Genomic DNA, 15,461 nt, shown 5'->3' with positions numbered 1-15,461 from the left:
TCTGAGGACAGCCAGAGTACTGTAGGCAAACCTTCCCTCAGAAACAGACTGAAACACCATGCACAAGCAATCCTTTTAAAAGCTCAGGAAAGATGACCAAATGAAAAAGCAAAAACCTGGCAGAATTTTAGACATTAAATACCATTAGGAGCCATTTTTCCCATCAGATGCTGTACACAACGTTAATGTGAATATTATAAGGCTGACAACTTGCTCTTGACTGAATTATGAAGCTAAATTTACAAATAAAGGATGCAGTGCTTGTGTCAACGTCTTACATTGCTAACTGCAGCAAATTAATACATTTACCTGATATTATACAGCCAAGACATTTGTTTGGCAGCAAGTCAGGCTAGTAAGAGGCATTAGCATGCTGTCATCTTTCTACAGACCATATTTTTCCATAGCAGATGACACTTGAAAGGTACAAGAGAACCTGCTCTGTTTTCTCAGATTTACTCCTCTCCCAGTGCAGTATTTCTTGGTGTTTGATGTACAGGTTGTTGCAACCATCAGAGCTTGGATTTAGGGCTTCTCTAGTCAGATATTCAGCAGAATGTGGCACAGAATGGAGAGCAAAAAGAGCTGCTCCTGAACCCCACCTGGGATAATGAGCCCACCTTTACTCAGGCTACGAAACAATAATACCAGAAGTTGTTTAGAGATTGAGAGTGTTATCTGGCTGTATAACAAGGCTCCTAAAAACAAGTGTTTTAAAATTTGTGATTGTCAAGAACTTTAGTATGGTCTGACAGACAAAAAAATTCTGCACTGGGACTCAAGAAATCACTGATTTGCATAATGGGTTTGGTCAAAGGATACTCTCTCCCTTGTAAAATGGGGTATATACCATTTACCTGTCAGTTTCACAATGATGACAGAACCCTGAATCATTAAATATCATCCTGCAAAGGTGTTACTAAGTGGACTGCAGTTTTTTCACCACTGAAGACGCTTATGTAGTTGGCAGAAATTACTAATTTTAGCCTAAGGTTTAGAAATTTGTTATGGTTAATATGAGAGACTCAGAAACAATGTTATGAAACAACACATTGTTATCAGGTCTTCCTAAAGCATCACATGGACAAAGCAACTCACCACCAGCAAGAGTTCATTGTAGAATCCTAGGCTGAGACCCAGGAGATGTGGACCTAAATCTAAAAAGCCAGTTGGGGACCTATGTATTTATGATTTTGTATTTTGAAAGTACCTGCCCCAGAATTTATTTGGACTATATCTCACATTTACCCTTTCAACTGAAACAAGAACTAAATCACCTGGGGATCATTCTGTTGACGTCTGATGATCACCTCAGCACTCACTTAGCCTGAGCCTCAACATCCATCCCTGCTTTGTACTTTAAAGCAAGTTAGTCAAGAACTCATTTGCATAAGACAAACGGCAAAAACTCCTGGCTCATTGCCCCAAAAATGGTTTTACACCTTCTTCATGTAAATATATTCATTTGAGGTATTTCAAACTTCACCTTTCCTTACCTCTAGACTGAATCACTGAACATTTGGGGGCCTGGGAAGAGTCTTAAATCTTGAGTTGCTTCCAGGAACTAGAAGCTTCTACTGCAATATTTTGAGCTTGCCAAGACTCTCTGACTGACCTACAGGGAAGCCTCCTTCTGCATTTAAAGCAGGGAAATTAATTAGTTTTTAACTGCATGTACTTTTCCTAGGAATACTAGCTGCAGTATCCAGTAATAGCAGTGACTTTTGGATGTTAGTACTATGTCAAGCTAGCTGTACTCATTCAATAAGTTACATACAGGAACCATTCAATTTCTGTTTCTCACATTTGTTTTCCTCACCTCAAAAAACACAAGCACAGCAGCAGAGGCAGATGACTGCTGTTTGATAAATACCATGCTGACAATATCCTGGCTGCAGCTAATGCTTCCTTAGCACTGAGACCTGTCACCCTACAACACAAGTCCCAGTGGTACTTCTCAAAGCTCAGCTTGCAGCAAAGTACATGAACTGTTTGATTTGCCTTGACAAGATATGCGTAAATAAAGACATAACTGAACTTTACCCCTTGTTCTTGGCAGATCTGGGTTAGTCTTTCCAGCTGCTCATCTTGAATAACCTTTGCCTTCTCGTATTGCTGAATCATCATCTCCATCTCCACTTTCACTGGAAGGACATATGCTGGAAAACACAAATAACACTTAAAGCAACCCAGCTGTGATTTGGTTCTTTATCAGAAAGAAAACCTTTAGAGGCCAGAGAACATCACCCCTTTCCCTTGCATCTAGAGAACTGGAGTAGAAGCAGCACTAGAGCACTTTTGTCAGGGAAGGATTTCTAACATGGGAAATGCTAGTGTCTAGATGTCATTTGGTCAGACCTCCATCTGTCTGGCTGAACTGAAATGCATGCTGTCTGCTCTTCCCAGCTTCTGTGCTGCCAGGACAGATCTTCCCCGGTGTTTACCACAGACTTCCTGAATTGCTGGGTAGGAGGATTTTCTGTTTAGGGTCAGTCCCATCCCCTCTAAACCCAAACAGCATGGCTCCCTTAGGAAAAGAACTATTCCAGAGCCCTAAGCATTTAATTTCTAGACTTTGTGGTAAGAAATCAGTCCTTAGTGGACACAGCAGACTAAGAAGGATATTTTGAAAAAACCAAAAAAAACATTTATCTTCTATTGCTTTTCTAGCTACAGCCCAGTTTTCAGTAGGTCTTCTGAATGGCTCTGGAAATTTCACTCCTTTCTTAACTATGGCAAACTCAGACTGATCAGAAAAGCTGGTCAATACATCCTGCAATTCTTAATGTTTTCTGAAGCTATGCAAGATCCTGAAATTTTCTTGTATGCTTCAATCAAAGGGCTATGACCTTTCCTGGACCCTGAATACAGAGCTTCCTGGGCATTTAAACCCAAAATAACAACTTAACTCTGATTTTTCACACAGGAGCAAAGTGACCATTCATTTATTTCTTTTCCCTGAACTGCTGAGCACATAGTAACCTACACTAAAGTCCTTGCTTCCAGGCCTGCCACAGACTGCTCCCTGCTGGGGCATTTTCATCTCCCCTGGTACTTCCCTACAGAGGTCTGTGCAAAGCATCACCAATGTACACTTCATTACTACAAAGTACAGCACTGCAGAGAGCAACTCCAGTGGGGATACCTCAGGGTATGAAAATCCTCCTGGAATCTGACATAAAACTTATATTACTGACAAGAACTTTGAAAAGAAAGTCCCAAGACAGAGCTGGCTGTACGGTTATGGGGAAGGTGCAACAAATATCAGAAAAGCAGACTGGAATCAATTATTTCACAGAATCGGGAATGACATCTGGTGGCAAGAGACATGAAGCAGGTCAGGGCATTTACTTTGCAGGATAGGAGATGGGAAGGTGCCTAACAGGAAAACAATCAATGATTTATAAAGGCTCCTAGGGAGCAGGAGATACAGCCATGATCTTGAGACCTACTCTTCTCCATGGGAGTCATAACTCTCTTCTGTTCAGTGCTAGCAAGATATAGTAAGAGGAAGGACAATGATAGAAGCAGTGGTGGCAAGCAATCTTTCTGTATGTTTAAAATCTGTCTTTCCCATCCTGTCAGGTAATGCTTGGAGTCACAACTGAATCACCACTCACCATCAATGATCCTCTTCACTCTCCATATCCGCAGTGTGATGATAAGGCTGATAGCATCCCATGGGCTGCTGGGGCCATTAGCCACTGTGGAGGCCACCATTGGTGCCAAGGACAAGATTATGACAGCACCATCAAACACCTAGAGAGAAATCAGTTTTTTCAAACCTTTCCTTAAAGTCGTATCTTTGCCATTCCTCTTTGGAATCTTGAAGGACTCCCTCTTTGCCCCAAACAAATGCAATTATGGTACTTATTTGAAAGGGATATGAGAGGTGGCCAAGCCACAGAAATGCTGCATCCTTTTTAGGTAGCACAACAGAATTCCTCAGTGCTTTTTACGAGGTGAGGAGAGATAAACTGTGGTGGCAGGGCAGGGAGAGAGAAAGGTATTTGGAAATCCTGGCCAAAATCCCCAAGGAGAAGTGATAGCCTAAATGTTATTACAGCCAAAGAGTTTTATCATCACTGGTATTTATTACCTGTTACTTGGCATAATGTCATCCAAAAAAAAAAATGCAGTCCTTGCCCATAGATCTTACTGTCTAAATGAAGAGATCAAGAAGACAAGTAGAAAAAGATGGTGCAAAGAGACTTGATGGCTCTTGGCCATATCCTAGCTACACAACACGTGTGGGAATGGCTGTGCACCTAGACAGCAAGACTGCCTGCTCTCACTTTTATAGGGCAGTGAGATTTGCAAGGATTTTGACAACTGGGACCACTCAGAATGATTTATGTGACACTGGTTGCATTGGGATTAGATCAGAAAAAGCAATTGTGCAAAGCATTAGACAGAAGTGAGTTAGTAAATATGTTTCAGAGCAAACTGGCAGTAGTGTTGAGTCTGACCCACACTGGTCCAGCAGGATAGGACAGAGTACCATGTTCTCATTGCTGCTGAGATCCTTCCCTGCTGCCAAAGCCCACTGATCAATGGGTTGCATAAGGAGGCAAGACACAGATTTTTACAATAACTGCATATTCAGGATTTTGTATAACAATTCACTATATTAAAAAGAAATACTTCTTACTGTCACCACTTGATTGGTAGTAAAAAATATCACTATTCCAAATTACCAAAATTAATTATCAGACACTGCTGCATTTAGCCTTAATAAGAAGAAACTCTGAATCAACAATTTAATTTCTTTTTTTTTAGCAAAGCAAGTTAAAATGTTCACAACTTTATCACAAAGTCTCTAAATCACTTAAGCTCCAAGAACACCAATGCCTTCTTCTGGTACATCCTGCACAGTAGTGGTTTTGAAGCAGTATCCAGAAAGAGCTTTTAATTTTCCTGATCTCCGGATTTCTGCTCAGATTGGGATGATATGTTACTTAAAACACATGAATTTCCTTATCTGTATCTGCAAGAGTATTCTACCTCATTTTTCATTTGAGGTACTAATTACAGCGTTTATCAAAACAATTCCACAATAAAAATGGGGAGTTTGGCAAACCAGTATTTTCTATCAGAAAACTATTTTATCAGAATACAATTTTTCCAACTAGTACTAATTTCAATTCAATTATGGGAATGGGGATATGGAACTCAAGTGCCATTTTTTTCATCTCAGGGTAGCAGCATCATCAGTCAGACCAGCTCTAACAACAAAATACACACAATGAGCAAGATGGCCACAATCCCTCCCTTCATAAAATATTTTCCAGTATTGCACTCCTCTGTACTCTTATAGAAAAAGGGATGGCATCACACAGCTATGGATAATGCACATAATGAGAAGAATGTGTGTTTTTATCTGCCTTGAAAGATATTGTATTGCAGCAGGTTAATAACAAAGCCATCCAAAGCAGTTCTTCGTGGTCTTACTGGAGCTGCCTGGAAAACAGTACCAAGAAAGAGCTTACCTCTATTTTGTTTTCAATGTAATCCCATATGCCAAGGACCACAATCCTCAAAATAGTCTAGTAAAATAGATTAGGGGAAAAAAGATTATTAATATATTGCAATTTTAGATAAACATTTAGTCCTTTACCTATTAAGGGAATAACTTTTTGTCTAAGTAATAATCAGGTTCTAGAAATAGCTAAATTTCTGTATTAAAAAAGAGGATATTTCTTTCCAACCACTATATTGACTAAGTAAAACCTACACAAACAAGTTTCAAGTTCAAATGTTCATCACTCTTTCCATCTTCCTAAAATTTTGCTTTCAGATTTGTGTGATTTAGATAACCAACCCTCCCCAACCCCCTGACCCAAGCCTATATAAGATCCATTGTGGGGTCCCTCAATCAGAATGGGGGAAAATTGTCTTTTCTGGCCACGTTTGATATGCCAATGCTTACTTATTTTCTAAGAAAAGAAGCACTAATTCATCTTCATGCCTAAAAGTACTGACATTTCATCAGTCTGAAGACCACATGCTCTTAACTGGAGTATAAGGCAGTTGTCTTATTACAAGATTCCAGAAAGTCATAGGATAAGGGAGAAAAATAACTCTCTGATCCTTCTCTATGAAGCAAAACAGCAATAAGTAACCTCAACAGCTAGAAAAGAAGAACAAAGAAGGAACACAGAATGAATCAATGGTGAATTCCCATTTAAAAACATCTAATGGCACCTTTCCTAATATTTTACCTGGCTTCAGAAGACACAATAAAAGAAAAAATCCACCAGTCAACTCATGATTGAAATTGAACTCATACAAAAGCATTGCTGGTAGGAATGTTTTCTGCCAACAGCAACATCAGATTTTGACAGACATGATGAGTCTACTTGCAGCTGGGAGCCTTGCAAAGACTATCAAAATGCTACTTTCTCCATCCAAGAGCAGCATAATGACCTAGTGCCCAGCAAGCCTACATGTGAGGGGTGACCATGCCCAAAATTGTGCAGAAAAAAGTGTCTCTGATGAACACATGTATCTCCTCTTCATTATAAACACACATAATAAATCCCAAGCAACTCTGAATTTATGCCAAACATACCAGCACTAACTAACTGCAGAACAACACTGAATTTTTCAGTAGTGTTCCTACACATGGGTTTGCCAAACTCCACGAGCCCTATTGCCTCACTTGGCCTGTGATGACTGTGCTCTGCTCTCTCTTTGCACTCCAAACCTGGGTAACAGGACTTAATCCTGCTTTGCAGAGGGAGTCACTGCTGTGGGGGAGATGGTGCTTCCAGAGCCCAGCCCCACGTCACCAAGGAGCAAGCAAGTGAAGCAGCCAACACTTACTCAAAAATGGTGAATGCAAAAGCACAGGCCAAGTCTGGCTGAGAAAGGGAGGCATGAGCTAGAAGACAACATGCAGCATCCTCTTTCCTCTACAAAAAACAATGATACTCTACATAGACAGCAATATCTGCCCATGCTGCCGGTCTGTACTCCTAAAAAAATTGTACTTCCAGAGCATTTTCCAAATGCAGCACGGGAGCAAGGCTCATGGCACCTTCCATACTAACCTTTATGCTCAAGGTTTATTTCATTTGTGGATGGAGATGCACAGGAGCAGGTGCTCAAGACCCTTAATGACCCCACACTGGCCAGCATGATGTGCTGTGATCTGATGTGATGTAATACAGGCACAAAGTGTAAGTACACGTGCTGCTGACCAGCCAAGGCACTCCTGCAGCCTCAGCTCAGCTTCTGAGCTGAATTCTGACAGACAAAAGCATCCCAGCTCCTCTACCAGCATCTCCCTCACTCCCCACCAAGGAGCTGCACAAAATGCTTCAGCACAAGTTACTTGTGAGCCCCTAAGTTCAGCTGTAATAATTAACTGGGGTCCACCACACAGTTCCACAGTAGGCAGCCATAGGGAAACACACGAGGAAAAGCAGAGCCTTCTATAAATCTTGGGGTACCACCTTTCCTACAGCCACCCTGCTCAGAGCACAGCTATGCTTAGGAAGTATTTATGAAGTGCCAGGTCAATGAGCAACTAACTACAGGATGGCTGAGCACTTAACACCTTTATAGAAACTGAGGGTGAAATTCTGTATTCCTTTAGACAGGTGTGCACAAAGGTATTTTCACTGAAATTAGGTATATCTGCAAAAAGAAAACTGAAACACAGTCCCACAACCCTAAATATACTTCAATACGGGACTGTTGAGGGAACGTTAAAAAGGATTTTAATTTCTGCCTATTTAATTCCTCACTGCAGTGTTTAAATCAGGCTGTGCTACTGCCATATTAATGGGTATGAGCAGTTCCAAGGGCTGGAAGTGAACACAAATGTTTTCATTCCCACTCTGCTGCTGTGAATCAGCACAAGTCAGCACTGACTGGAAGTCTACTTGGCAGACATTTAATGCAGGATTGGTGCTGGTGCTCAGCAAAACATGCCCTGCTGATCAGCACCTTGGCTCTCAGCTAGAGCAGACACTGCAGGAAGGTGAGTCAAGGGGGGGATAATCCAGCTCCCCATCCCACAGACACACCCTTCAGAACCAGCTGGGCACAACCCAGAAGCTCAGAAAACATTTGTTCTGTATGGAAGCTCTTCAAGCCATGCACCAGCATTGTCACTGTTAAAACAGCCCATCACCACTGGCATGACAAGAGCCAGGCCAGGCAGCCTTTCCTTCGTGACCCGAGTGAGTCCCAGCCTGGACACCCAGTTTGGGGCCACTCTGGGCCAGCACAGCCCCAAACCAGCTCTGGCTGTCCCCACTCTGCTGCTGTGTGTCCATGGCACTAGAGAACATCCACTGCTGCTGCCACAGCTCTCACCCAAAGGAGGCTGAACCAAACAGATTTGGATTGTACTGGACATCTCATTGATGTTCAGTATGATAAATACTTTGACTGCAATGAAAGCATTAGCATTTCTTATATACAACATTTTAGTATTTTTTTCCAAAGCAATAAAAAATATGTCCAAATAAAAAATATTTTAAAAATATTTGCTTGTGTATTGTCTCTGTACAGAAAGTTAAAAATGAGGATCTGTAGCAGAATTTGAAAAAAGCAGAGACAGAAATGAACAATCCAGGAAACTTCCTACACACTGTTCAAGGACCAAACTTGAGAGATGCATATGAATTAAAAGAGAATTGCAACTGTAAAACATTCATCACAGACAAAACAAATGTTAGTCACAACTCTACCATTTGTAAACACAAGAATCTACAAGAAAAAGGGAAAAATGGAGTAGCACTGCTGTTTCCTACTGATGTGCAGGCGTTTTTCAGCACTGTAGCAAATGCACACAGAGTTTACATAGTTTTGCATTACACCACAGGCATTCTGCATTTTGAACACAGATTTGGAAAAAACCCATTAAGCATCAATGTGAATACTTTCCTGTTAAATGCTACTGCCAACTTGATCTTTAGTACTTGAAAAAGCAAGCTTTAACATTTTTGACTGGAAATCTTTTAATTAGAAAGTCCTTAACACATATATTTTTAGTTATATCAGAAATACATTTTTTTCTGCTAAAAGCTAATTTATTACACAAAAGTCTGTCTAGTGCACTAATAAATGGCAAATGACTGAACAGTTCTGTCAACTTCTTTAAGCTCAAGGAAACCCAAATAAAATTTTAAACCATTTTTCAGACAGAAATCCAATTTCAAAATTGCCAATGTCTCCTGGTGGCACACAATTGTTTGCACGACATCTACTGCCTGCAGTGAAGTTTATGATGAACTGTGTGATGCTGCAGGTTCTCTCTCTGATTTTGCACGGAAACGTGGCCAAGTCCTTTGCTGAGCCAGCTGTGTGAATTCCCACAATCTGCATTTGTCAGCTGACTGCACAGTACATTAGGTAATTTTAAGTACTTTTCTGCTTGCACAGTTAATATACAATTTACTACTCAGTGAGTCACTGCGTCAAATCCCTCTGTAGTGTGAAGACATCACCAGGAGGCAGCACAGGAGGGGAAGGTGGTCCAGCAGTGTGAGGCAGAGGGGAGCAACTCTGCATTTCAAGATGGGGTAAGGACTGGGCAGGAGATGGGCAGCATGGAGGAGGCTGGAGAGGTTGTCCTTAGGAAAGCCCTTCCTTCCACTGCCACAGAATTAATCTATCTGTTACAGAGCTTCCAGAAACTCTGTAGATTAAGCTTCTGCCTTTTGGATATATCTCATAAGACCAAATACTTACTGAAAGCTTTCCCAGAACACCTTGCACCCAATCTGTAATTAATAACCCCTCCCATTTGGGTCACTCCACAGAGGCCTTAGCTCATCCAGTCCTGAGAAGAATTCTTTTTTGCCATTCCTCATGTGCCTGTCCCGACCTACATTAGCTGTCCTAGCACACACTGTCTCTCAGGGCCCAGGGGAACTTGCTGGCATGTTTAATCCAACACATCCTTCTGTTTCCAGGGCACAGGCATCCTCACACAGCTTCTCTTCAACCAAGGCTTTGAAAGAAAATGTGAAACCACAGACCCCCCTTCACCATTATCCAGTGCAAGCTACCCCCATGTGCTGGACTCTGGAACTGCTGGGGCTCCATTAGCACAAATGGTCACACAGAACTCACTCACTGCCAAAGCTTGGTGCCATGAACAGAATGAACACAGTGTGCTCTCTCTCACTAATACCACCAGGATATCACACATAGCCAAATGCACCTTTGCACAAACTCTGCAGTTCTGTTTGTTCTTATGTTCTCCCAATATTCTCACGATATTAATTCTTAGGATATGGGGAAAAGCAATGAGTTTTCAACTGACAATCATGTGTAGATTTGAAAGGGCTTTCCAGGCATGGGGATGCTCACCAGAGATCCCAGCATACATGCAGACTGGCCAGGGAACTGGGCTCAGGCAGCCCTGCACTACAAGTTCCCTCTGGGCATGGTGACACAAGCACTAGCACTCATCTCTGAAACACGTGGTGTAGGAGGTGCTGCATTGCCACTATGAAGAGATGAAAGCACAGATAAAGCACTGATAGAGCACACTGTAAGTCAGGTATTCTACTGGAAATGAAATGGGCAGATTAGCATCTCAGACAAATGTCCAGCTCAATTCCTAGAACTTCACAGGACCATTTTCCATGGTAACTACTTTTCTGTGAAGCAAAACCAGGAATTTCCCAGTATACTAATATTTATTTTATACACACTAGCAAAAAGGAAGCTTAAATTTCCCTTATAAATTTTATCAATATATAAAATCAGTATCTTTGTTCCTAGATCTCACTAATAAATTCGTTTAAAAAACAAAACATACACAACCAGCAATGAAGTGCATTTATGCACCATGACAAAAGTTGTGCATACATGGAATAAAACTAAACATCCATAAGAGAAATCACAGCTTACAGAAGATTAATAGAAGATTATTATATTTCTGCTCAGCTCGTTGAAGCTCACAAATAATATAACAAAAGTAGCATTACTGAATTTCTCTAACATAAATTATGAATTTGTTAAGACAACATTTACATAGTTCTGTCATTTGGGATGTTTTTCCTTTTTAACAGAACCTTAACAGCAGAGTCTCCCTTTGGAGTTTTATTCAAGGGTTGCTATTAACAAGCAGTAAAGTGGCAAGTTACTATCAACACCTCCTTTAAATGTATAGGATGAGGAAAGCCTTGCAGGTTTCAACTCCTGTGAGCCATAGCTGATGAAACAGATTGGTTATCAGCTGGGATCCCAGACTTACTCTACTCAATTTGAGAGCTCCTTTCTTGGACACAGATGCCAGAAAAGAGCCATGATTCGGTGCTTGCCTGACTTAGAGCACGTAAGACTTGGTTACTCCCAGGGAAACACTCAAGTGCTGAAAGCAGAATGCCTGAGTGCTGGGCTGACTGAAGCACACACAGAGCAAGGCAAACAACTGATATCAAGGAACTCAATTCTTGCACACAAACAGTCTCATCAGTCTTAGGGGAAAAGCAGAAGTGAACAACAGCCACAGAACCACGTACTTGTGGCGATGTGATAAGACTGTTAAAAGCAGACTTTAATCCACTTACCAAAACACTGGGACAATCCCCATCTTCCTTTTCTCAGCCAACTAATACCAAGGCTGAATTTGCCCTCTTGAGAGGGTCCTTGCCTTGCTGTTGATACTGGGATTTCCCCCCCGTGTCTTTCTCTTCTCTTCTGTCTTAACATCTGGGTAACATTTGGTGCACAGACAAATCATAGTGATGTACGTAAACAGACACAAACATACACAATCATCACCACTAGAAAATCCTGTTCAAATACTTGGAAAAAAGCAAACACTTCACTTGAATAAGGATATTTTAATGCTGGAAAGTCACAGACAGTGACAGAGAGTACAAAATGGACCGAGTGTCCTGAAGGCTCATGGCTGTAACACAAGCCTAGGGAGAGTAGGAAGATGCTGTGAGAGTAGCTACTCAACTTTGCTGGCAGCTGTTCTGGTGGCATTTGCCAGTTGCTGGCATGTTTAGCCCCTTCATTTTAAGCAAGCAGAAAGCCAGTGCCTGTTTAACTTCAACACTATATGATTGCAATTACTTGCAATACTTGGAGAGCACTACCTTTAATCAGCTGTATACTTCCAAAACATTGAGATTTTGTGCTTAAAGTTTTTGGGTTTTAACAAGACTTTTACAACTTTGTATTGTTTGTTCTTTAAGCTGAGGCCTTTTTGAAGAATTGTGTATCCACACTTACAACTAATGGCAACCAAATTAAAGAATAAACAATAAACATCCAAACTTAGAACATGGTACTTGCTATGGAAACAACCTATTCTGAACACCAGAAACCTTGAATGCCTGCTTTGAGTCGTGAAACACTGACTGAAGGACTCATTAATCCTCAGTAGTTGCCTGTCATATCCAGGCAAAGTAATTAAACCTGTTCATCTCTGGCATATCATCCTGGCATGAACAGTCTCAGACTGCAAAATCTCACCGTAACATGTGATCTTCTCAACAAATGATCCCAAAGACACCTGACTCAAGGTATGGGAATCAGAGGGAAAATAAATCCCCTGAAGGGACCAAAGGAGCAAATAAAATTAAGATGGATGAAAAAAAAGCCACTTGCAATTTTTGCAGTATTTTATAACCTCTTGGGAGAAAAACCATTTGGATGACAGAAAATTATACTCTCTCTTTTGCCTCTCCCAAGATATAATTCAATGTGAACTCTACCTGGCACAAGGCCAACCTCAGCAAATCCAGTAGGAAAGGTACACCTGAACTCTCTCCCACACTGGTGGTTTCTGAAGCACATCCAGTTGCTCTGTGGAGGCATTTCTGTCTCTGAGCTGCCAAATGAACCCATATCCAAATATCTACCCTGGTCTGTGCACCTCACATGGCTGTCTTGTGGTCTCATTTCATTGATCTGAATTCAAACCATAATCAAATAGGTGAAGGAAGATATTTCAGAAGGCAGAAATAAATAATGAAGTGAGCAATAAGAGGTTTATAATAAATGAGAACAGTAAGTAGACAAAGTAGTTCCAAATACCTAATAGAGGAGAAAAGCCAACACGGATCCAAAATGAGTCAGGGAACCTGTTTGGGCTCTCTGAAATGTTTCTGTTACTCTTTTCCTGCAAAATACTTCTGAACAGTTCATCCACTTCAGAGGATACTCCGTGGCCAGCAGAACTGAAACAACTAATTCCCTCCTTGAGACAGCTGAGTACTGGTCTTGAGGATGTGTCTCCACTGCCACAAACAGCTGAACAACAACTGTGAACTCTGGAAGGGATACAGGGGCAAGGCACTGCATCAGGTGTGAGCAGAGTGCTGGTGGTGCAAATGAATGAAAACAGAACTGGACACTGCAGTCCAGCAGGAGGGAACTAAGCAGCACAGGAGCAGCTGTTGGTGTTACCAGCTGCAGAAAGCAAAGGGGATCAGGTGAGCGTGGTTGTGCAGCCATGCTGTTAGCAGCACTTACAAGCTGATCCTGTTGGGAAGCTCAAGATTACAGGGAGCTCCAGGGTGCTAATCCACATTGAGGAAACATTCTGGAGGAGAGAGGAAAGTACTTCTTTAAAGGGAATGGACACCATCTAACAAACCTGAGTCTTTGGGAAGTAGGATGTGCAATGCACAAAGGGAAGACTCTGCAAAACTTTTTAATTGTTTAGAGATTATTTTCACTCATCTTACACGTAACCTACAGCCCACTATCACTGTCAATGCATGGGGACAGTAATGGTACCAATGGTATTTGTGTAACTACAGCACCAGAGGGCTGGGATGCAGACCAGCCTGAGACCCCTGCCTGCCATCAAACAATCTTTCCAGAAAGCACCCACTGACAACACCAGCTAAAAAAGCCCTGGGTAGAAATACAAAGTGATATATGTACATAAAGGCATTTCATTAGGAGCACCACAGAAATTTCCAGTTATATAATATGATGAGTATGAATTCAATGCAAGTGAGCCAATAAATAATTTTCAGATGTCACAGCTCTTTGTTATTCGATTACTGTTTTTTTATAACCTTCACCTTGTAACCATCTAAATTTACCATAGAGTGAAGACTTTACATCTGTCTGGATTATATTTTCTCCTATGGAACCAGCAAAAACAGTTTTAAATATTTAAGTCCAAGCTGTCTTCCAAATTAACAAACATAAAACTTGGTTTTGTGACAAACAACATATTACAACCTGAAAAATAGCCATAAAAGCATTTTGGAATATTTGAGGAGCAGTCTAAATGTTTCAATAGCAATGACTTCTTTTTGAAACAAAGTTGAAAGCTCAGAAAAACAGATTATCCCAGTTTGGTCATTTGTTATATCACGACTAGAGCCTTTTCCAACGCATACATTCATGCCAATAAATTCACCATTTGTTTCATTCTCTTACCAGCTCTATATGCAGCAACCTAGAACATATAAACTACCTTCATAAACTGTGAGAGGAGATAATTCCATTCTCAAAACAGATCTTTTTGTAAAAAACCCCTGTGGATCTTTATTCTTGAAGAACATATCTTTATCTTAATCCTATACCTTATACCCAGTGACACTGATAACAAATGGATCAAACTATCCTCTCCAGTGCCTGTAGTGATTCAGAGATGATTATTTCTTCCTGCAGCTTTCCAATTATAAATTTGTAAGGCAGTATCTTCCGTATTTCCTTACCAATTCTAGGCAACTGACAAACAGTGCTAATCTAAATAACATTTTTTAGTTTGCTAAGTAGAAACAGCAGCAGTTTACTTTTTCTTGGTTTTTTTTCCTTAAAACACACTGTGCTACATTATTTACAGTGAAATTACTGTAAAACTCTTGCTAATTCCAGTGACAACATAAAAATATTTTGCAGTTCTGTATGCAGTGGAAGACTTTGGTTATACATACCTCGGAAAAGAAAACAGAGAGGATGACTAGGCTGATCCAATGAATTACTCCTGCAAACTGGGAAGCACTTGAAACTGCAATTAACATAATACAATGAAGGGTCATTATAGCAGCAGAGTGCAACTCAGGTTTAGCATAAATAATACTGCCACATATGATAACACTTGATTTCTTAAATTTTGCAATGGAAGTACCAGAAAGAGGATGGGATGCAATGGGACATGGAACTCCAGCCCTGCCAGCTGCTCACCCCTGTTCTGCACCCTAATTAGCAGCTCTTCACTGCAGCTTTCACAGATACTGCTGCTGGTAAGCAATGACAGAGACACAGCTCAGGTCTTTGATGCTCTGACACTGCCTCATGTTCTCACCCCATGTGCTGCTTTAGCATGAGATGTGTGACTAATTCCTGTATGCCTACAAATCCAGAGTTAGGATTCAGTTGGAAACAAAATGCTCCACTATCCCTACACTATTGCTTGTATTGAGTCTTTGACAATTCAGCTCAGATAATCAGTATTTGTCTGGAAGAGGTGCTTAAAACTAGTGCTCAAAATGGGCTTCAAAACACAGAAAGTTGAC

The 15,461-nt window shown here is 40.9% G+C and overlaps 1 protein-coding gene across 5 annotated transcripts in view; it reads right to left on the bottom strand.

The window, feature by feature from the left end:
* The window catches only part of TMEM266 (transmembrane protein 266), an 84,893-nt gene that overhangs the window by 25,039 nt on the left and 44,393 nt on the right, over positions 1 to 15,461 (bottom strand). For all 5 annotated transcript variants that reach the window (XM_085070933.1, XM_085070937.1, XM_085070936.1 and 2 more), the window contains 4 exons: positions 14,880 to 14,953; positions 5,490 to 5,546; positions 3,621 to 3,759; positions 2,044 to 2,159 (listed from right to left, as the gene is read on the bottom strand). In XM_085070933.1, the coding sequence (XP_084927059.1) occupies positions 2,044 to 2,159; positions 3,621 to 3,759; positions 5,490 to 5,546; positions 14,880 to 14,953 (386 nt within the window). The remainder of the gene's footprint in view (positions 1 to 2,043; positions 2,160 to 3,620; positions 3,760 to 5,489; positions 5,547 to 14,879; positions 14,954 to 15,461) is intronic.

The sequence above is a fragment of the Lichenostomus cassidix genome, chromosome 10, assembly GCF_008360975.1.
Source record: "Lichenostomus cassidix isolate B80296 chromosome 10, HeHo_3.0, whole genome shotgun sequence".
Classification (NCBI taxonomy): Eukaryota; Metazoa; Chordata; class Aves; order Passeriformes; family Meliphagidae; genus Lichenostomus; species Lichenostomus cassidix.
Note: the sequence above shows the minus strand (reverse complement) of the source record. Positions and strands in the feature narration are given on the sequence as shown.